Source organism: Solanum lycopersicum, chromosome 7 (genome assembly GCF_036512215.1).
Source record: "Solanum lycopersicum chromosome 7, SLM_r2.1".
Lineage (NCBI taxonomy): Eukaryota > Viridiplantae > Streptophyta > Magnoliopsida > Solanales > Solanaceae > Solanum > Solanum lycopersicum.
Genome location: NC_090806.1, coordinates 3,255,282 through 3,279,181, shown reverse-complemented (window position 1 = coordinate 3,279,181; position 23,900 = coordinate 3,255,282). Strand labels below are relative to the sequence as shown.

Below are 23,900 nucleotides of genomic sequence, written 5' to 3'. Positions count from 1 at the left end.
GTGTTGGCCGTCAGGTTCAACTAAATCCATAACTAACGTCTTAACGAATGTCCACAAAAAATTTTGACAGTAAAGACGTCGAAATTCTGATTCACCAAAAATTTATAAACTATAGCACATGAAAATCGATAAAATAGAAAATTTACCTAATCCGTAGTTGGTTTGATGTGCCAAACAGAGTCAATTAGTAATATGTTCAAAAGTTCATGAATTCTATTACCCATGAAAAAATCAGAAAAATTTCCAAAAGTTTATGGACCAACAGTAATTATGTTTTGGAAAAAGGATTAGTCCATTGATTTTTCTGGATTTGCGTGATGAATTCTATTTGAAGTCAAGAAAAAGGAATTCAAGATTATCTCAATTTTTTGTTTATATTAGTCCACTAAATTTATAAAATGTTATATCGATTTTATAAAATCCATCAATAACAACCTAATAAATGATACTCTTTATTTCTCAAAGACGAGCGTCATTTTTTTATTGACATGTATAACACCAAAAAAAAGACATCAACCATAGCAAAACTATGAATATGGTCTTCAAGTCATTTCAAATGGACCCATCAAGGTTGAATCAGAACAAAGTCGATTAAGGAATCAATGGTTAGAAAATCATCATCTTGTAACCTACAATCATTTTTGGCACTTAAAATGGCAATGGAGAAAGCAAAAAACCATAATGTAAGTTAACTAAATACTCAAATGCAAAGCCAAACAGCATCATTTTTACCATAAAAGTTCATATAGAATTCAACACACAGGTGTTCTTGAAAGCATATTTCCCTTGGGTCTGCAGGACTTATACATTACATTACATCTTGAAACAGATAAAGAGAGTAAGCACGATGGAGTTAACAATGAGAGTGTTAAAAGAGAATTTACTGTACAGGCTTCTGTACATGAAAAAAGAAAAACAATCGAATTGACTAATCCCTCGGAAAATATACCGTCTAGAGTCGAAAGCTAATTACTCGGGCCTGCATGACCACGGCCTTGTGAATAGTTATTCAAATGGTCGATGGTTAAGTCTAAATGCCCTAATGTTTCCACACCAGATTTTATTCATCATCCAGTTCCACGAGCTGTGCACGCCTCTCAGCTGCCTTCTTCCGCACAAAGAACCCCCACCTCATTGCAGCCTTAATTTTCAGCCAACCAACAACAGCTTTTCCTGGCCGTGTGCGGTCTTCATCATAACTGAAACTAGGAGATGGCGAAGGCATGAAAGATGGGAAACCATATCCATCTTCAGGCACATTTACAGAACCATGGCCTCCCATGCTGAAAAGTCTTAGCAAATGTTGCATATCATCATTCTCAAGAATTTCATTGCTTCTCATTCGAATTTCCTCCTCAGACAAGAATTCGTCAACTCCCTTGTCCCTGTTGTGCGACCAATCATCAAAAGGATTAAGATTGGTTTGTGGGAGAGATGAGGTAATTGTCTGGAATGAAGATGATTGTGGAGGACCAAGAGCCAGGCCAACATTGTTGTCATATCTCGTACTCTGGAGCTGATGACTGCTGGTTATTTGGTGCTGAGGCGCAAATGGAGTGCTCTCAAACTGTGAGCGGGAATTAGAATTCATCATAGGACTTTGGGTAGGCATCCTAGCAACCATGTTGTCATTGTAACCTGAACCTGTTGCACCAATATTAAAAGATGACAGTATTATGATATTTATAGTGCAGAGGATAAGTTTGGAAAGGGAGAAAGAGAGAGCTTAACCACAAAAGGTCTCCAAGAGTGTAAGAAACCAAACTACAGACACGATCAAATAGGACATGACACAATTCATTTGACTGAGGACATGACTTTAGATAGGAAAGTGTGGAGGTTGAGGATTAGGGTAGAAGATTAGTAAGTAGATGAGTGTTGTCATTTTCTGTGTGAGAGGGAGTGAGCTGGTCTCCTCTTGTCCTCTTTGTAGTATTCATATTACTGGCGGTCGTAGCATTTGTTTGTATCTTGCTACTTTGATGTCTCTTTTCTTTTATTCTTGTGGAGTATACTTTCCTTTTGAGTCAAGGATCTCTTAAAAACAGTCTGTCAACCTCAAAAAGGCACGGGGTAAGGTCTCGGTACATCACAACAATATTTCCTCATTACATTTTAACAATCCATTAGACAAGTTCCTTTTAGTCTACAATCCATTGTCACAACTCTGCAACCTTCCAAATCACTGCACATTCTCGATTAAGAAACATCGTTTCCACAAATGCTATCGGCGAATGTAGCTTGTAAAGCAAAAACAAATGAAAATGAGGGGAGTGGCCAAAGTACAAGAGTCATTGATGGTATGTGTAGCAGCCAAATTACAGCTAAGGATACCAGCAATGACTCATAGACCAGGCAAAGCAATGAAACAAACAGAACTATTCGCAAGAAAGAAGATAACCACTCCCTGATTACCACCAATAGAAGTATAAAAATTTTGAAATTAACAGGTTACCTCCAATTAGCAAGTTGGGATCCATAGAAGATTGCTCGGATTGAACTGGAACAGGATGGCGTGACTGCGGAAGCTGATTAACCAAGGTGTTGGGGTAATCCACTGGCCCAACAGGAAGCTCGTTCCTAGAAGAGCTTGGATTTTGATTTTGCTTGATGTTCAGAAATGACTTGCCATCATATTCAACGACTTGATTCCAATTATCATATGCCTTCTTGACCAAAGAATCTACGTATACCTACAAGAACATTTAAAGACCATATAAGAGCTGGCACATTCTTTATCAAAAGGTAAGAACCACAATTAAATGAAATACACTTCAAATTCCATTGCAATTCTAGATTTTGAAAAAGTCAGTTGAATGACCAGGCTGATAGCTTAGAGAGTTAACACAGTATGTTAGAAATCCAATAATATCAACCCCAAAGAGAACTCAAAATCAAAGGAACAGTATATAAAAGAAAATAAACAACCTTCTGGCTGTCTGAAAGTGAATCTGCCGAATAGTATTGTTCACCAGCTATAAGGCCATTCAGCTCATAAATATTGTTGAAAACAACACCAACGTTCCTCGAATCATCAGAATAATAGACATAAAGCTTCCCACTCAAGACACAGGTCTTTGCATGCTCTATTAGAGCCTCCCACATCTTATTTGACATACCGCTTCCAAGGATCTGCCGAAATACAAGTCAGATTGAAGACAAAGTGCAATGAAATGTTAAGTTAAAATATATCTATTTTTTCATTTTCCTTGTTATATCTCACTATACACTCACACTTCTTAGTTTCTGTGGGTCTCGGACCACAAGCCTAAGGAAGTCTTCAACAGTAAATATCCCGGCCTTGTTTAGCCTCTTGTGGAAAGAACCATCCTTGCCAATCTTCTCCAATCTCCAGACATCATCATTTAGAGCTGGTGGATAATGTTTCTTGTACACTGCAGGAGTAAGAAGTTCAGACAGAGTCAATAACAGTAGAATAGAGAAGAGTAACAGCAAAAAGTTTAGACTAAGCAGCCTACATTCTCCACGGTGATCTTTAACAGTGAAAGCCTCAGTCTTGGCTTCTCGTATGCGTACTCCTTCACAATATCCAGAAGCAACTTTCATGCCAAGTCTGAACTTCCTGCTCCTTATCCAACTTGAATTGTCTGTAAATGTGAGATCCCCCAAAGTTCCAACGCCTTCCTTGAGTGTAATTTGCAAGTCACCAGTTAAAAGAGGTCTCTTTCCTTCACGCTCTTTAACAACATGACCGTCAAATTCTTCTTGTGTCCATCCTTCATCTTCTTCATTGTTGAAATCACCTTCTAGCACAACAACGTCCAGTTTTATACATGATTCAGGACCAGCAGTCACAAGATGGCCAGTAGTTGTGTCAATTAAGACAACATGGATAGCAGCACCATGCTCTCCTTCTACTTTGCCTCCAGTGAACAGAGGCAAAGATAGCCTAGACCTAAACTGAAGCTGCAAGTTACTTCCATCGGGCCCTTCAATTCTCTTAGGAGATGACCTGAAACCTGAAGATTTTAGGATGGCATCTTCTGAAAACTACATTGCATATTCAGTGAAACATCAATAAATTTAGCAATAAACATACTTTTTTGGAATCTTCTAAAAACTACATTGCATATTCAGTGAAACATCAATAAATTTAGCAATAAACATACTTTTTTGGAATCTTCTAAAAACTACATTGCATATTCAGTGAAACATCAATAAATTTAGTAGTATACATACTTTTTTGACAAGGTTAAAATTATCATACAGTACATCCTATTTTGATTGCATATGACCAGAAATTCTTACATCTTCTTGATCCAACCTTGATATGCTTAAGATTTACCAAGAAACTTCAGATAGTAGTAGCACAAAAATATATGTCCAGAGCCCGGAGGTGCATAAACTATTTGTGTTTCTCATATCATGGATTTGCTTGGAAAGTGAATATGCACGCAAAAGAAAGAAGCTTAGCATACTCCCTCGTTTGCTTTTTGTAAGCATAAAAGAAGAATGAACAAAAACAAGACAATGCAATGCAGAAATCACATATTTGAAACTGCCTCATTAGACGTGCTCTTTTTATATTATATAATGTAAATACCAGCTTGCATCCACCTCAACTATTCCACCAGGTACCCACTACCTTCCACCACCATAAATACCGAGTAACCCTGTCCAATGCCTAGGAAGATGAAAGAAATCACCAGATATTTTCTGTCTCAGTTAGGATTTTGAACCCCAATCTCCTCAACTAGCTGATATGCAATACTCAAATAATGTACATATTTTTTATACATATTGTCCAACAACATATCCAGTTTAATCACATAGTACATACATCTTGTCCAATATTGTTTATTTTTTAGTTTTATGTTTTGAGCAGCCCTACCAACTTATGTTTCGACAAGAATGGAAGCCATTTACTCATGAAATGTTTACAGATATAACTTAAACAAGGTTTAATAGACCTTCCAAGAGATAACATAAACAAAACTAAATACAGACTATGTTCTATTTTCCATTTCTTTTTCCCTTTGTAGATGCGTTCATGCTTGAAAGCAGGGATTTATGTTTTCTTTTTGCATGGAGGCTCCAACAGTTCCTTACCCAACATCATAAAAGCACTCAAAATAAAATCACTCCGGGTAAAACTAAAAAAGGGTATGAGATACTAAAGAACCAAATACAAGTTTTAACATTTTCTTTACTCGGTGTTTTCAAACAGGTACAGTTTTTGTGACGTGGTTGAATCACATCCATCCATTATGGTGAAATCAGAATAAGGTATTTTAACACATGTAAGCACCGAGGTTGACTTATGGCCAGGTTCCAGGTGGTCAATGAAACTGGAACCGCAATGTCTATGTCTTCCAGTTCCAGCAGAGGCATATATACAGGGTAATTTCTTCCAATTGTGCTTAAACACGCTGGACAGAGTTTCCAAGAGGATACAAGTGCCCAGTGGAATAGTCAAGGTAGACAAAAGGAACACATGTCCTCCAAAATCTTTTTTTTTAATGTAGTTATAAGCTTAATATCCTCCAAATTCCATTCAACGTGCACAACTAGGAAAGAACACACAACTTTGTATAGATTATTGTAGCACATAGTTGGAATACTCTTCTTTAAATTGGATAATAAGCATCACTCCATGTTCAGAAAAAGGACCACAACATAATGCACACTGCAGCTGAACTGTGTATTTGTAGAAAAAAGGTACTAAGCTAAGACCAAAGATTGAACCAACTTATTTAGGATCCTTGAAAATTCTACAAGAATCTGTCTTTAATCTTTTTTGATAAATCAATAACATGAATGCACAGATACTATGCAATATAACCACAAGGTCCAAATGATCTACATGACTTCATCTCTCTCAGCTAGAGAAGGATTCAAGTCAAAATTTCCTCATACCTTGTTGATTTCTAATCCATCAAATAATCTTTTTTATGACCCACAATGCATTGTTATCAACAGTGAATCAAATTCAAAGATCTAAAAGTATTTTGATTTCAAGAAGTTGCTAGAGGTGGGTAGTGGTGTGAGGTGATGGTGGATGGGGAAGAGATATGGGAATGACTTAGAGGGATGGGGAAGATAAGGAACGAAAAAATGGGGATGGATAATTGCTTTTGTAAATATAGATGATGGTCTGGCATATTATCTCATGTGGATAGTGATCAAGGACCACACAGGGTGGTCAAAAGGGTTAAAAACACTAATATTGAACACATACTTGCCTAAATGAAATCCTGTAAAGCTGGGGGGCGGGAACACAATCTAGTGCAACTTAAGGGTGTCTAATTAGCTATTCTGTCTTTTTCAATAAAATAGGAAGAAATTCTCTCCACCTAGAAGCATAAAAAAGCAAAAAAAATTCCAAATGGTGTCCATAAGAAAAAAACAAGACTTGGATACAAAACAACATAGTTCATAGCCTAACCTTCCAGCAATTCTGGCAGGGCCTAACTTAGCCAATGCTCGTTCCACCTCTTCACTAACCTGTTCAGATCAAATGGTGAATATCCAATAAGAAGCCTAGACATCAAGTAACTGAAACCACAAAAGATAATTCTCACCACATGTTAGAATATTGGATTTTATACAAATACATGTACACACTATATGTAGTTACATGTGAAGGGCCATTCATCTTTTCACCCTACTAGCATAATCAACTATACAATAACAACAACATCATATCCGCTGTATTCCCACAGTGGGGTCTGGGAGGGTAGAGTATACACAGACCTTATCCTATCTCGTAGAGATAGAGAGGTTGTTTCTGAAAGACCCTCAGCTCAGTAACACATAACAAAGCAATTTGAAAAGGATAAGACAACATTAAACAAGACATAGCAACCAAGTAATAGCAAATAATAGGGAAAGTGTGATATAACATATAATAGAATAATACAACAGGTACAATATTAAACATAAAAGAAAGAACAAATAGATTTCCCACTAAAAATAACCCTTATCAGAGAAAATATCGGCAACTGGTCAAGATGAATTCCCAAGTTCAAATTCCACATAAAAACAAAAAGAGCAAAAAATTATGATGCAACAAAAAAGCATGGAGACCTGACCTCCAAAACAGACTTTCTTTTACATAGATGATAAACTTAATGTGGAAACATATTTCCTAGCAGGATGACACTATCAACCAATTGAAGATTATGAAAGGAATGACAGGAAAATAAATAAATCCTAATGTTATATATCTTACAACTCTCCGAAGAATCGGTTCCAAAGATGAGCAGAGCTTTTGAAGACTATCCACCTTGAGAGCTTCCACAATAACACTGCATAAAATATCATTTGATAATCTCAAATTTCTTTTAAGAAGAGAAAAAAAACATACAGGTAAACTTCTGTAGTTGACTATTTTAGCAATGTGAGGGAAAACCACAAGTAAGTAACGCCACAAAAGTATGTACTTAGTTGTCTCCAGAGCCCATCGCTTTAACTGACAGAGCATCGCCCATTAAAAGCCTTCCCCATTAAAAGAAGAAGAAACCCAAAATAACAAGAAAACACAGCAGAAAGAGAATCGTTAAAATACATGTTGCTTGTTAGTATATTGTTTCCTATATACTAACCCATACACATTGGTCAAACTGTGATAAATTTTTACTTCAACAGGATTAAACATTCTAACTTTTACTTCAACAGGATTAACCTTTCAACAATTACAATGATAAATTTCATTTTCTGCATAAAACATCCAAAGTGATAGACTTAGCACAGATTCAAGTTAAATAACTAGCAAATAACCCTTCATGTAACAACAACAACATACCTAAGTGAAATCCCACAAGTGACCAACTTCATGTACCAAAATTAACAAAAAAAATCACTCAAATTCAAGAAAAATTAAGTTACAAAGCTTTACCTAGCTAAAGCAGGTCTTTTACGCTCAGGAGGCTGTTCATCATCACCCTCCAAGCTCCTCTTCATAGATTTTGTCCTCTCCATATACCTAGTCTGCATTTAGACAAATACCTTCTTTTTTCCCTAAATTCACCACAAATAACAAAACAAACAACAATCAACAAAACAATCCAACAGATCTTTAAGTTCATTCAAGAAAATTTCCCACAACACCCAAATACACAAAATTCAAGATCCCCACATCAAAACCCTAATTTATTTACACACAAAAAAAATATCCACATAATATCCATAAAGATCACAACTTTACAAGTGGGGTTTTCAGTAAAATTCACCTGATTGGTAATTCTTGAAACTTTAGTTGAACCTAAGAGATTTCTCTTTCTCTCTCAAGAACTGAACACTGTCTTTATTAGTTTTAACAGTTTGTTTCTTTTTGCCTCTTTTGAGGTGCTGCTGATGGTGGGATAGGTTACTATGGGTGGGTGGGTGAAATATCTGTGGGTGGTGGGGTGGGAGTGGGGGTGGGGGTTTGTAATAAAAGGGTCCCACTTACAAGACTATTTTAGAGAGAAAAAGAAGAGTTTGATATGTTTTTGGTGTTTGCTTTATGGCTTTGATGATGTTGGGTGGCTGCCTTAGCTTTGGATAGAATGGTAAGAAGACCAATTAGATTGAATGAGTGTACACAAGATCTAGGCCATTCATTTTGCCTGATCTTACATCACCATAATTTTAGGTGGTGTCATCTTTTGTCCTTTTCTAAAATTTTATAGTCAAAGAATTTTTACTTTTGTTTTTTTTTCGATCGTAAATTATCAGTTTAATCTTCAAATAAATAATAGTTCAGGATGTATTTAAGTTTAATTAGTTGAGTTATAATTCAGAAGTGTTTTTAAGGTTATCAATAATTTAGGAAAAAAATTGATAATTCAAAACAAATTTAGGAATACTATGAGAGATTATAGTGGAATAATAAGTTATACTTTTTCCTAATAAGGTTTTTCGTATTCGAACTTTGAAAATAATATCGCATTTAATAGAGAGCGTGTTTTACATTTAAAGTAGAATGATTCTCTACTTTTGGAATAAGTATGGTATTAAATCTAATGAAATTGGAACGTCCTCCTCCAACTAAACACGACTTGTACAATTTAATCGAACTTACAAACTAGATCCCAAAAAACAAACTTATTTTTCAGGTTACAGAATAGATAGAACAAACCTTATTACTTAATTTTTTGGAATGAAATTGTTAGTTTTCGTTTATAAAGATAAATTAAAATTATAACAACAGTTGCTTCTTTGTGAAAGGTACTTATGTTAGGTAAGAATTAAAGATTTGACACTTTGAAAAACAATATTAAGAGTGATATATCATAAGTTTCCAGTAATTACAAGTAACTATTTGAAATAGTTCTCTAACAACCATCACTTCAACAATTAAAAAAACTTCAAATAAAATGACTTTTTGGAAACCATATGCATTAAAAAAATAAGGCTTTCATTTTCTTCTATTGGTTTTCATCGACTCCATGTTGAGAAATAAGTAAAACAAATCAGAATCTCATCGAGATAAATATCATCGATACATGATTAGTAACACATAATACAAGAGCCGATGATCTTTTAAAATAATTTCTCTACCTCCACAAAGGTAGAGAGATAAGGTTTGCGTACATGATGAAATAATGAGAAGTCCTCAACTAGAAGAAAATCAAGGGAATTAGAAGGGGCTTGATTCAAGGAACAACAGACTATTAAAGAGCAAGATGTACTATGAAAAAAAAATCCAATTACTTGGCTGAAATTCCATTCTATTCACATAGCTGAAAGGGGCAACCTAGAACCCAGAGGACTAAGAGAAATAACCGATAATTGCTATGATCTACACAACTAGAATATTTCGCATAAACTGCACATATATTTCACATAATTGAGCTGCCACTCTACAAATAAGATACACTAATCATTCTCTCCTCCACACCCATCATCGCGTTGCCTTCCTTGACCATGGATTAAAACAACATGGTCGGTACACAGAATCATCAGCTACTAAATCTCATTATACAGTTAGGATACAATAATCCCTTCAGTCGCGTCTTGTTTATCTGATACATATGTTGGGGTGGCTGCAACTGACACATCTAGAAGATCTATCCTTTAGATCGCTGAACAATAGACACTAGATTGTGAGTAACCAATGAAAGCTTGCTTAATTGAACTTAAAATCGAACAGAAACAAGGTTCAAATATGAAGTATCATCACTCAATACCAGATTCAGCTTCAGCTAAGATGGACTCATTCTCTTCCAGCAAGTAGTCACAAATCTCTAGAAGCTGATCCGCAAGGGGAGGAATACCTGGGTTGCGCCCATCATTGTACAAATGTGCATTGATAGTGATCTGTGCCACATCATGCCTGAATTGCCCACGGTTTTTATATTCCAGTTTTCTGGCTTTCTCTTTGATGGTAGATAGGTCCATAGGGCGTTTTACATACTTGTGATAATCTGGAGCTTCCTTTCGGGTCACTGGCTTCAAGAAGAGGTATGATACGTTCACATTGTTCTTCAGTGTATCAACAATTTCTTCTAAAATATTTGACAAACCAACCTTCAAACAAATTCAACCACATCTCAGTTAAATGAAAAAACTACTGTACTACTGTCCCTTGGTATTATAAAAGAAGTAGGCAACTCTTAGAATGAACAGATCAAATAAGATCAGAGGTTCTCTTGCTAAAATCTTGCAGTTGTACTTCTAACTGCAGCTAATTGACCAATAATGACAGAATTATGCATACAGAAAATGTATATTGCTTAAGACTTGCAGTTCTACTTCTAACTGCAGCTAATTGACCAATAATGACAGAATTATGCATACAGAAAATGTATATTGCTTAAGATGTGACAATCAGCCGTATAAGAAAAACCAGACCAGCCAGTATGTTATTGTTTGACTAAATGATTGTTCAAACAACACTTACTAGAGTAGCGATCTATATTCCTATAGAGTAAGTAGACCTTTATCTTATTACCTTTCTATTTCACATACAAGGAGGCATGAGTCTCAGTTTTTCGAAAAAGAAAACTAATTAGAAACTTCCACCCACCATGACGGTAGCTAGACGAGTATTCTGTTACCCAGTACTATTCACTTCTTATTGGAAAATTCTATGAACACCGCCATGCAACCAAATTAGCCAACAAGAACATGAGAGAAAGGTCAGTTAGACCATTTGGACATAACACAAAATGCAAGAAGGATAATATGATCTAGATCTGTGGCATCTGTGGCTATAGTAACGGATGATCTAGATCTGTGGCATCTGTGGACATAGTAATTGACTATCACTATTATTACCTGCAGAAGATGAGACAAAAACAAGCATAATAGATTTAGTTACCTCTCCCCCTCTTCGGCGCTTTGTTGGTGGTGCATGCTCTTTAGCATGCCTTCCGGACTCGAAAGTTTGTCTCCGCTTCACCGATCTGTCTCGATCTGGTATCCTTCTGTCGTTTCTTCTGGGAAGAAAATCATCCAAGTAATCATCTCTTATTTCAGTCTTCTTCTTTTTCTTCTTTTTTTCTTTAAGACGTTCTTCTTCCTCCCTTTCTCTTCTTATGGCGTCTTGATAGCTTTCAATCGCCGCTAATTTCTCTTGTTCTTCTAATGCCTTCTGTCGCTCATATATCTTGGCTCTTTCTTCTCTCTGTCTGACAGCAATTCTCCTCCTCTCCTCTTCTTCCCATAATCGTTTATCATCCATTTTTTTCCTTCCTAAAGTCTCTTCATATAAGTATTCCCTCTCTTGCTGCCCCATGTACGACAATTCGTTGATTTTCTTTGTCTTCCTGTACTCCATGCCACTGCTTCCATCCAGGAAGCCTTCATCCACACTTGTTGAGTCCTTGAGTTGCTTAATTACAATTTTCTTGCTGCGATGTGACTCTGCAGTCTCCATTGGTGGCCTTACCAGAATGGAAGGCTTGTAAGCTTCATTGGAATCATCCTCGGCTCTCATCTTATTTGAAAACTTAATTTTATTAAATTTTATGGGGGGTGGTAAAGTTCCAATTTCAGCATCCGAAGTCACTGGTATGTCAGAATTAAGTGAGGTCGCAGGAGTAGGTTTATCAGGAAGTTTGTCGGTTGAAGCACATTTGACCTTCAGAACTTTGGCCTTTGAACTGGAATTATCATCCTCATGAACGTCGACCATCAGATTCTTGGTTCCACTTTTTTGGATGACTTTCTTTGAGAAGATCTGGGACTGATCCAAGAGATCAATAGAACCCATAGATTTTCCTGTAGTCTTTTCCAGATCAGTGCTTTCTGCTCGTGCCTCCACATCTTCCCCATACTTGGGACAATTCTTGTTAGTTCTCATGTGACCAAGCTGTATGATAAGACCAGTCAATTGATTAACCTTCATAACTTTTTTGCAAAGAAAAGATGATTTTTCAAATATAACCACAAACCTGACCACAGGCTCCACAGACAAAACTGTCTCTTGCTGACTTCTTCTCTTTCATGGGCTGTGTCCAAGGAGGAGTATCACATCAGTCACGCATCTTATAAGAACCAAGAAACACTGGGAAAGGATAGATTCTAATTCAAAATATGCAGCTAAATGCTGTAGATAACTATGTAGGGACATTTACCTTTATTCCCTCCCCTAGTATTTTAACTTTCTTATTAAACAATCCAGAGTCCAGAATATCAAACTTTTTCTTGGGTTTCACCTTGCTAGATGGGGTTCTTTTAGTAGCAAACCCTTCAGCCTGCAGCTAAAAAGAAAATCAGAGAACTGTGTCACCTGGTCAGCATATTAATTACATGCCTACAATGTCCTATTTTTATTGATAAAGCACAATACAATTACTGAGGAAGAAAGGGAAACAACCTCCTTCTGATCTCCAATGAAATCCAACACATTTAGCCCATCAGACTTTATGCTTGGCTTGGCAAATATCTGAGGTTTTTTGCCCCTATCAGTGCTTTCAGTACTAAACCTGTATCTTATATCTGGCATGAAACCAATTTGTTCGCCCATGGCTTTGTCCTTTTTTTTCTTCTTCCGATCAGCTTCATCATCTGCAAGATAGTAGTTGAATATAAACAATATCAAATAAAAACATATTTTAAAATAAGCTGCACTTGCTGGCAGGCAACACATAACATGGTTTCTACCATGAAGAAAGATGTTGTGTAAGATTATTCTATTGAAAAAGAGAGTTACAATCCACCTTAAAGAAAATTTGCTGTCTTATACCTATAAAAGGGAGTAGGCAGTTTTCTTATGTGCACTTTGGATCAATTTATATATCAACCTCTATTTGGTAATATTTCCTACGATCTTCTTAACCAAAGCTAATCCCGAGTTGGTGAGAGTTTCAAGGACAAGATGCAACTTAACTTGTCAAGACTTCTACAAAATTTTAAACAGTACTCAACTCTAAGCCAGGAGTAACATTGTTGCTTCATTTGTGAACTTCACGTGAAAAAGGATTTTAGTATTGACCATACTGAGACATATCAACAAAGAACCCAATTCTTGACAATACAAATTCCATCTCATAGGCATGAAGAGATACATCATACTCCACCATCTTTACCCTACTCAACCAGTAGCAGCATAAGGACTCCCCTAATATATTTTATTCTCCTCAAAAATTCCTCCAACTAAATCTCCATTTTCCAGGAGAAATAGAAAGTAACCTTGAGGTGGCACCAAATTCTGAATTTTTTCAATCTTGCAAATTATAGCATCAAGACAACAAGGATGGACTAGAAACAACATATAATAAATATATACATATATACATATTCTATACCATCCATGAGCATGCGGCATAATTCTGCAGCTTCAGCTGCCTCATCCTCGATCTCCTCTTCCACCTGAGCCTGAAAGGGGCGTCTTCTCATCTTGAGTCCTTTGACTCCATCAGCATTATCATGTTTGGGCTCATGACTACCCTCCTCACCATCCTCGAAGTCCTCTGCGTCAAGAAGATTTTCCAAGTCACCGGCAAATGAGTCCAGGTCACTGTTCACTTCAGAGTCACTCTCATTTTCTTCACCATCAACTGCACTAAGATTTTGGACTTGTCGGTCCCAGATTTCCTGACATTTTTCTCTTGTTTGCTGCTGCAGCTGCAAAAAGGACATACGCTGGCCACGAGCATATTTGCTTATAGTTGTTGGATCAACTTTCACACCGGATGCAGCTTGCTCGCTAGAAAGCTTGCGAATCATAGCAATTCGGTGCCACCTTGTTAGTTTAGCAATCTGCTCCTCTGGAACATTAAACTTGAGAAGAACCTAAAATGTAGGGAAATACACTTTTGAATGAGCAACACATACTTGTGAATTGATAGGATAAAACCCATTGGGCTACTCATCCATAAACCACATTCGACTAGGCACAAGATAAAAAAATGAGAAGGAGAAATGGGGTTCAATCTGGACATGAGCACATCAGAGCATAGGACAAACAATCAACTACTCACACACCCATCAACTAGGCTGTAAAGCGCAAACTAAATAAAAACATTTCCCACAGAACAATTTTGTTCTGAATCAGCTTTCATAAGGGGTATATTCATTCAGGTTACAAGATGTAAATCAGGGGAATTTCTTTTCCTTGCAACTTGCCACAACATAGAATAGTAGAAAAGAAGAAACAGTCGGTCCAGATTGATAACACTTAGTTGACATATATGGCAATGGAAACATATGTATGATATAAAAGCCAATTTAGCTTTTAACTAACCGCATTTTGATGCCAAGTAAGTCAAGAAGCTGGAAGTTTTTAAAATCCAATCCTAATACTATCCCGATCTACTCACCTCGCGTGCAGCTTCCATGCTCAGTCTTCGTAGGTCTGCATCAGTGCCTGTTACTGTTGACCCCTTGGCAACAACTGTTTTTTTCTTGGAGATAGCATTTGGTATTGGTGCCTTAGGAGTGGTGCGAACATAACTGAACCCTAATCCCCGACCAGATGGATCACCGACACCAGTAATTTCCAGACGCTCAATATTTTCTCTGTCCTACAGAAAAGTATCAAGAAAGATCAAGTTTCAGGACTAGCAAGAATGTTATGAATTGCAGAAAACAATATGTATGCCTATCTCACAGCACTAACTCGATGAAACAGTAGATGTTACAATAGGAATACTTATTATACTTTTTAATGATAAAAGGAAGGTTCCTTGTACTCTATCAAGGCAACAGAAAGTTCTGAATTACTTAAAGACATCAAGGCTGCCATGTCAATGCATCTCTGATGACCAGATAAAAGGTTAAGAAGGTAACAGAAGTGGCCATACAAGAACAAGAATGACCAAACTTAGTTTCTGAGAAATATTACAGAATTCCGAATTTTATTGGAATGTGCTTTCTAATACCACCCATTCCTGGAATACACAATACAAAAAGAGACGAACATTTTGTTGAAACTAGATTACAAAGATAATATTTAACTATGATCTACCTGGTTTGTACAGGCAACAAAGTTGCTACTCAAGTTCCAAGGTGTGATTTGAAGTTCCCTTTCAATATGTGATGCAGCAGCTAAAGCAATTGCTTCATCTGGGAGCTGGTTCATTGCAGCTGATAGACCTGTAGGATGAGTAAGTCGCGTAATACCTAGGCGCTTAAGCCTATACAGGCCAGCTTGCATGCTTTCATATGCACATACCTGAATCAAATGACAAGCACGAAACAAAGAATTTCTGATAAATGGTTGAAACCCAAATAACATAGTCAACGTGAAACGGTAGAGAAGAAGAGACCATATTGGGGCAATATCAGTATAGCGAAAAACATTACTACATTCTCGGAAAATAACATTAATCCCAGTATGCACCAAGGTCAAAAACTTTCAGAAGTCACAATCTCTACCCACTTTGATGGATTTGAAAATGAAAGGGGATAAATTTTAAATTTCTTATTGCAACAGAGTCCAGCAATTTGAACTACTCAAAAAGAAAAACAACTTACACCATTCTTGATGAATTATCTTCTAGGTCTTTAATGAATGCTTGGTTTTTGTTATGGAAGAAAGACATGTATATGTAATATTAGATATTACCTAGTCCTAGTTATATATGAAATAAACTAAAGATATAGCATTCTTATAGACTAGAAGTCCTTCTGGCCCCTTGTGACTATGAATTGAGCGGGGAGCAGCATGATTTAGGTCTTATGTATTATATTAAATCTAGTTTAGTGTACGTTGTTTTGCCGTGTAGCTTAGTGACTATTGTTAAAGTAACATTTAAATAATAATTTTTAATATAGTTCAAATAAGGAAAGATTTAAGAACCAGAATTTTAGTCAATTTTTAAGTACCAAATATTAGGAGTTCTTACTGATTACAAATATGTTAACATTTAATAGCTATAAATTTAATTAATTTTGAAGTCCTAAACATTAGGATTTTAATTAAACGAATATTATTTGAGGAAAATAGTAATGACAATTTTATCTATAGTAGAGTCTTTTAATGAAGGGCAAAAAGTTCAATCAACATTTCTAAGTTCCTTCATGCTTTTAATATAATTCTGTTAAAGAATGCTATAGACACTTGGAAACCAAGATCAGGTTATTGACTCGTGGCCCAGGAAATTGATTTGGAGGACACTACCTACTAAGATCATGTGCTTCAGTTGGTTAGCCCCCATTAACGCCAGCTGTACTATAGATCACCTAAAAAGGGAAGGATATCACTACTGGTAAACCGATGCCATCTTTGCAATTGTCAGAAGGAAACAGTCAACCAACTTTTCCTGCATTGTCCAGAAGCTTTTGGCCTTTGGAGCTTGTTTTTCAGCATTTTGGATTAATATGGGTAATGCCTCAGAATCCGAGAGAGGCATATGTGAGTTGGAGTCCTCGGAAAATTGATAAGACCATCAAGAAGACCTGGTTGATGATGTCTGCTGCTAATTTTTGGAGCCTTTGGACAGAGAATAACAGAAAATTTTTTGATGGCATCTCAACTCCAAGCCATTCTCTTCAGCTAAATGTTTAGATCTCTTTTGTTGGACAACGTTGTTCCCAGTAACTAATTCAGCATAGCTTTTGGATTTTATTAGCACTTTAGTTCTTTATTGAGACATTGTATATGGGGCAAACAGTGTTCTCCTACTCTTTTATTCTTTGGTAACTAGCCTCCAGTGACTTTGCATCCTTTGAAACATTACTTCATCAAAAGATATACTATATATTATAGATGAAGACGTCTAAATTTGAATGCACATCTGAAGATTAAGCCTCCTCCCAATACCAAATGTGCTAAAGTGGAAAACTCCATCATAATCGAAAGATGAAGCTTTAAGAAAGTGTTATTTGTATCCCAAGTTATTTTGACAAGCGCATAATATCTCTTAATTCATCAATTAAAGAATATTTTTAAATTGGAGGGAGGGAGATCTTTTCAGGGGGATGGAGGAGATGAAAGAGAAATTTAAAACAAGGATCTTTTGAAAGAACTCACACTTTCCGGCGAAACTAGTCTCCTCAATTCCTCCTCGGATGGTATCCGAAAATTGAACCTCATAACCCATTGGAACTGTCCATTTGATCTTCTCTGCATCATGTCAGCACCCAAGTAACTTACGACAGACACATAAGGGGAAGGAGCACACAGAATGCGACAAAGACGAGTTCGAATAAATTATTTCCCTCTAATGCCTGTACTAAGAATTTACCCAGGAATTGAATGATGTTCACAAAAGTACCTGCAAATCAGCACAATGTTTGAGTCTTTTCCTAAGAAAGGCCTCTGACAAGCTAGGGAACTGTGCAGACAGCTCATCCGCACGGATGGAAGGACGGGAACCGCGCTTTTCAATAGCACGAAATTCACGATACATATACACCAATAGTCTGTTCATTATGTAGGTCTGAACACCTTTTGATCCAGGAGAGATTACCTCCATGTGAGGCTCCTTCAAGAATACAGGGAAAGGCAGATTAAACAAGGAAATAGATCCATCACATATTCATACAGAAGCAACAACAAACAGATATTAGTCATAAATTATTCATGATAGATCATCCTCTTCAAGCATAAGATGCTAATAGCTATAGCATGCTTGCACATTAAAGAAACTTGGTTATCCTCTTCAGGTATAAGCATCGACATAGCTATAGCATGTTGCACATTACAGAAGCATGTGTTAGCATACTGCACAAAGAAAAATCCAATATTTAATAGGATAGCAAAATCTAGAGGACAAAGTGAATTGTCCACTATTGCAAATTTTGCAACAATAGTTGAAAGTTAATTGGGTTTATAGCGAGAATGCACACCAATATACCTCCATGACCAATAAGTAGAAAAATCCAAAGATAATGTAGTTAACCACAACTAATGCAAAGCAAACTCTACTTCCTCCAGGAATAAAAAATGAAAAAAAAGCATATGAATTGAATAAATTATGTAGCTTCGAATCCATTTCCTTCACGAATTCCGGATCATCCAATTTTAGATTATTTATTTCAGATCTGTCAAACTACAATCAGATACTCCACCATCCAGGGCCTGGAATAGTATCAACTCATTGGCATGACCTGACACTCAGGCCCCGCACCTCACATCATCATCAAAAGATATAGTAAAGGTGTGTATTTTGAATATGCAACTGGTCATCAAAGGTAGTTTTCCATCGCACAAATGAACAGATCAGGCAAGGCAATGTAACATCAAGAGAAGTTCTAACCAGATCTAGCAAAACAAGTTGAATGCTTCAAGAAGAATGCATGTGGACAATGCAAAAATATGAGAAAATCAAAGGCAACCCCATCACAGGAGGACCAATTCATATGCCTTCTGAATTTCAAAATTCAACCTTATTATGCAACAGCTCATTGCTTTAGGTTCATTACTGGCAAAAGCATAATAACATGAACCCAGAAATTTTCTTGATGCCGTGGTTCGATAAATTCTACTAAAACAATCAATATTTTAGCAAAAAGTTCATCAGAAAATGATAACATAAAATTTGCATAGCGTGATCAAGAAATTACTCCAATGAGACAAGTTAAGGATAGTAGACAACCTGTTGCCCTACAACATCAATCCTGTCTATCCGCCTTATGGACAGCTTACCCTTTGTTGAGCGAACCAACAAATAATCAGTTGATGAGACCTTCTGCTGAAAAATCGGTGCCCTATACATATTTGTTTCAAGAGATGACTGGCTGCAACCAGGTTTTATATCCCCAAGGAAGGGGGATTTATCAGAAGGATCAAGTGTGAGTACACTCCCCAATCCAGTATTTCCATTGCGCAACAAGGTGCCTTGCTGATCATTTGGAGATAATTTTTGGTAGTAAGTACACAATCTTGCACCCATTCCAACATTTCCAAGGAGCAAAGGTCTCTCCTCACAGTATCTGCAAGTAGAAGAGCAGACAAAAATGTTGAGCAGACTAAGGAAAAACATCTTAAAGTTTTATATACATGAAAAGAAGTGATAAAATTCTCTTTCAATATTTTAAATCAAAAGGTTTCACCAGAAACACAACAAGGTGGTGATGAAAATATGTACCATGTGATTGAATATAGTGCTACGTTTTAAAATCTATCCAATTGTTATACAAAAAGGGGTCTATTCCTCACACCTAAAATTTAGATTGAAACAAAAAAATCTTTATTCATCAATAACACAAAGGTGGTCACAAAATATGTATAGATATTTTTATAGAGTAGTCCTCTGTCAAATACATCCAGCTGCTATACAAAAGGGGGCCGTACACATTGCACCAAAAATATAGATGAAAGAAAAAGGATCTTTTAATGCTTCATATATCCACCTCTAGACAGATAGCATTTAAGATGTTATTTGCACAATTCACAGGGAAAACAATTGGCTTCAGTTACATCTCAGAAAGTAAAATTCTTCAGCATCCTACTTGGATATTTTGAATTTCCATTACAACAAGAAACAAGAAAAAGTACTTCCAAAAATTCATACCAATAAACTACTTATGTGCGAAACAAATCTCCACTTAACCAATGCAACAGACTAGTCAACTTTGACATAGATCACCTTTCTTATTATAAAGAAAGGCATATTATTCATCTATCACAGCACCTAGAGAGTGCTGGATGTATATCAGGACAAAAATTAGCGTCTCATCAGATCATCCTTATCATGGTAAAAATTAAAATTCCTACAGTTAGATAGTGATGATAATCAGACAACCAGTTACTTCTATTTAATAAATGAGAAATCCCCACGGACCAGGTAGTGCACAATTTTAAACTTGGCAGATGATGGGTCAGTCCCTCCACACTTAACTTAAATAACAAACCTTTTCTACGACAGGGTTCGAACTTAGTGACATGCGCCTACTCAACACATTATGTGTTGCACTTTTACCACAAGAATGAAACTATAGCCCCATAAAAATCAATCAATCTTGCATTCAATATCCACAATATGACCATCCTCTCTAATCAAATACCAGCATAATTGTTAATTACATTGATCTACAATGCCACTACAAAGATAGTGCCTCTATTAGAACTCCTGCCGTAGCAATGGCACCTGTATAATATTAATTTGTCACAACAAACTTATTAAGGACCATTATTCTCTTCTTTTTTTTCTTCTTTTTTTCGAGACGGTAAAATTGTGTATATTCATTGAAACCAGTGCTTGGGTTGCACTAAACCATATAAACAGCTTGTCAAAAAGTAAGAAAACTGAATCTCAAACCTAACAGGAACCTAGGATATCTAAAATGGAGTCGGTGTCCTCTAAATACATTTGCTTGCACCAGAAACAAAAAAGTCTGATACAATTTAGTTTGATCTTTTGGAGATCACAATTCTTGCTCTCAAAACATCTAGCATTTCTTTCTTTCCAAACGGTCCACCAAATACAGGCTGGGACAATCCTCCATCTATCTCTATCTGCAGCTCCCACCCCTATTCTCTTCTTCTTTTTATGAAGGTAACATATGTTATATTATCAAAAGAGTATCCCTCAGACTGTTAAGAGAAACATAGTAGCAGGAACCTCAAAGAAAAAAGACCAATTCCTGAACTAGTTATAATGACCCAATAATGTCAACTACAAAATCTACATTTTCTATTAGGGCCTTTTTACACCAAAAATGAAAGTAAAAACATACAATTTTTTAATTTTCTGTTCTGTGTTAGCTACATGCCTACATCTTCAAAACAACTTGCATTCTATTCTCTCCATATTGTCCACCAGATGGCTGCAGAAAAAACTCTCCATCATCTCTTCTGCCACTCAAAATTGCCGGTGTCATTTCGATCATGCTAACAACTCAGCAGATTTCCTAGGCATTATCCATCTAAGTCATTTCATACCCTGTCACAAAGTACTGGTAACTCTGCAATGGATAAATAGATGGCTAGTGGTTTCATTTCTTCCCACATAGAAAACATCTAAAACACAACTGCATCCCTCCCTTATTAGCATATCATGTTGTTAGCACAGCCTCCTTACAAGCCAGCCAACAGAAACATGCCATTATGAGTGGTATGTTCACCTTCAAAATGTGCTTCCAGTTCCATGTCCCAAAAATGTTGTTGTTCAGACTTCTTTAGTATACCATATGCTGATTTCACAGTGAAGATACCTCTGCTGCCCCCTTTCCAAGTCAATTTTCCAACTTCCTTCACATTTCCTTTAAAACCATCCAAGAGTCTGTAGAAGTCAATCATTTTAACAACCTCCCAATCATTAAGATTCTTCTGAAGTTCAAAATTTCAACCTTGTAGACTGCAAACCTCAGCTACAGATGCTTGAGGTTGTAGCACCAAATTAAAAATAAATGGAAACATCTGTTTAAGGGATCCATTGCCAATACTATCATAACTACAGAAAGAGTTCTTTGCTCCATCACCAAACTTGATGCAAGTATTGTTGATAAGAACTGATCACTAACATCTTATTGATTTCCACACTACAACAACTACATACCCAGTGAGGTCCCACAAGTGTGGTATAGGGAGGGTGAAAATTACTCCATTTTACTCCACTTCTGTTTTCGAAATTTGATCAGAAGGTCCCTTCACTTTGATCAGAGCCCATTTTAGATGATTTTTCAAGGTTGTCTCCTCATCTGTTTTTTTTTTTTTAGAAGGAGGTTGTCTCCTCATCTGTTTCAAACCAGCCACCATATTTATCATCAATAGCTTTGGAAATTTTTTGAGACTATATAACTAAAGCTATTCCCAATATTCTTACCCAAACCCAACCCAGTTTCACAGTTGCAGGAAGACACCCAGCTTCCAGCGATTACCATTGAAGACTCAGCAAGTTACTTCTCTACCTCCATTCTCCCATCTTGATGTGTTCTGCCATTTACCTGGAAGAAAAATCAAAGAGGCATCTCATACATTTGCATCCCTAGTATCGTGTTCCAGTTATTGCTGGTCCACGTACGAATGTCTGAGAGAATAGGAAACTCTTTGGCATCATCAAAACTTCCTATTAGGCACCTGCTCAGAACATCTTCTTCAAGATACCCGGACCATATATAACAATACGAGATGTGTGAGTGTTGTACAGAGCCGTGGAGGCTCCTTTTTCTCCATATTTATCTGCTTTGAAAGCTTCAAAATAGGACTGCTACTCTTTGGTTTTAATGTTTCTTTGTATAAACGGGTCAGCCCTGTTACAACTATTAAAATTTCATGGCATGTTTTCACATGACTGACAGCTATCCAATTTTAGGGAAAGAGAGTAATGATGGACAATGAGGTACCACATCTCTTAACATCTGTACACTGAAAATAAAGCAAAAAGTATAGCTTATTGAAAGGAAATGGAAGAGAATATGGGTAGCATTCACAAGCCATGCAACTGGTCTATCTCACCAGCCTCAACTTTCTCTCTATGAGCTACTCTTTTCTTGAAACTCTACTTCTTATGTCTTCAACGATAAACTTAAACAATCATTCTCACATTAAGATTCAGGTTTCACCAAAGCAAACCTAAGTCTGTGAATAAGCTGGAGAAGCATATATACATCTATAAATAAGCGGGTAAAGAGTCATAAGTGCGAAGCATTTTTACCTAGTCCCTAAGCAACCAACAATCAGCACAAACAGATTATCCTAGGGGTAGCAATTTCAACATTTTTGACATACAGATGGTTGTGTGAACACCTGCCATTGTGTCACTATCCTTGTCACAAATATGTTTCAAGATGAGTGTGCCCCAGGTATCTACAACCCAATGGTCAAGTGAATGCCACAAGGCTACACAACCCACAAAAAGATGGAGCATCCACCAGAAGAGAAAACATGACCATCTTTGAGCGTGAACTAATCAAAGAAGAACAGCCATCAGAATATCTATAGAAAATACACAATAAATCTTTGAGTTTACTTACTCCATTAAGAAAACATGGCCATCTTTTGCGGAAAGATCAGATTTTTTTTTAAATGCACCAGGAGGACGCAGGGACTTGTTCTCACCAGGAAGCTTTTGTGCCCTAGGCAACAAATGTATCCTGGTACGAACAAGATGCAGCACAGAGTTTGGTGGCACATTTTGGGCAGAAAGAGATTTATCATCTTCAAGCTCCTTCCCACAGTAAATTATCTTCACTGGCTCAGACAGTTTGAAATCTATAGACAAATAACATGGTGAAAGTTAGTAATAGGCTAATAGCTGGGATATGAAGGTACTAAATAGATTTAATATAAGCGAAGTTAAGGAACTAAAGGCCTAGGAAAAATTACAAACCAAGCTTCTTGGATGCCTTTGACTTGAGGGAAGAAATGGTCTCCTCTGCTGCCACATGAAGTTTACTTCCTTTGCCACCCAAGCTTTTCAATATGATTTTCATTGGCCCTTGTGTAGGCAACTTTCTCTGTTCCTTAAGTACCACCTCATTGTCATGGGGATGCCATAAAGCTCTTGGCCGATGAAAATTTGCTATATCTTTACTGCAAAGAGGAACAAATCACATCAACAAACATTAAAAACGAAGCAATCAACCAATACATATGATATATCCAAGAAAACACACCTCCA

At 36.6% G+C, this 23,900-nt stretch overlaps 2 protein-coding genes across 5 annotated transcripts in view; both read right to left on the bottom strand.

The window, feature by feature from the left end:
* Nucleotides 1–707: 707 nt before the first annotated feature.
* LOC101245373 (calmodulin-binding protein 60 D) lies at nt 708–8,488 on the bottom strand. The gene is made up of 9 exons (XM_010324946.4): nt 8,193–8,488; nt 7,859–7,980; nt 7,193–7,268; nt 6,407–6,465; nt 3,480–3,973; nt 3,235–3,395; nt 2,929–3,132; nt 2,456–2,693; nt 708–1,644 (listed from the first exon to the last, which is right to left on the bottom strand). The coding sequence occupies exons 2-9, from the start codon at nt 7,954–7,956 to the stop codon at nt 1,061–1,063; spliced, it is 1,914 nt and encodes a 637-aa protein (XP_010323248.3). The 5' UTR covers nt 7,957–7,980; nt 8,193–8,488; the 3' UTR covers nt 708–1,060.
* A 1,129-nt stretch (nt 8,489–9,617) lies between these two features.
* The window catches only part of LOC101245072 (transcription initiation factor TFIID subunit 1), a 31,111-nt gene continuing 16,828 nt past the window's right edge, over nt 9,618–23,900 (bottom strand). The window contains exons 10-23 of one of the 4 annotated variants that reach the window (XM_004242637.5): nt 23,610–23,812; nt 23,254–23,491; nt 18,933–19,269; nt 17,610–17,819; nt 17,366–17,458; nt 15,359–15,565; nt 14,712–14,915; nt 13,698–14,184; nt 12,767–12,957; nt 12,525–12,650; nt 12,342–12,398; nt 11,267–12,259; nt 10,134–10,473; nt 9,618–10,028 (exon numbers count right to left, since the gene is read on the bottom strand). In XM_004242637.5, coding sequence (XP_004242685.2) covers nt 10,021–10,028; nt 10,134–10,473; nt 11,267–12,259; nt 12,342–12,398; nt 12,525–12,650; nt 12,767–12,957; nt 13,698–14,184; nt 14,712–14,915; nt 15,359–15,565; nt 17,366–17,458; nt 17,610–17,819; nt 18,933–19,269; nt 23,254–23,491; nt 23,610–23,812 — 3,694 coding nt within the window. In that variant the 3' untranslated portion in view covers nt 9,618–10,020. Of the gene's footprint in view, nt 10,474–11,266; nt 12,260–12,341; nt 12,399–12,524; nt 12,651–12,766; nt 12,958–13,697; nt 14,185–14,711; nt 14,916–15,358; nt 15,566–17,365; nt 17,459–17,609; nt 17,820–18,932; nt 19,270–23,253; nt 23,492–23,609; nt 23,813–23,900 lie in introns of all 4 variants that reach the window. The other 3 variants (XM_069299852.1, XM_010324942.4, XM_010324943.4) reach the window with 3 other exon arrangements.

Bases quoted from the DNA above. Each gene is read 5' to 3' on its own strand.
- LOC101245373 (XM_010324946.4), bottom strand. From the start codon at position 7,956: ATGCAGACTAGGTATATGGAGAGGACAAAATCTATGAAGAGGAGCTTG. The intron at 3,396-3,479 runs GTAGGCTGCTTA...TTACTCCTGCAG, and splicing joins TAAAGATCACCGTGGAGAAT to TGTACAAGAAACATTATCCA. The intron at 2,694-2,928 runs GTTGTTTATTTT...ATGTTCTTGTAG, and splicing joins CACTTTCAGACAGCCAGAAG to GTATACGTAGATTCTTTGGT.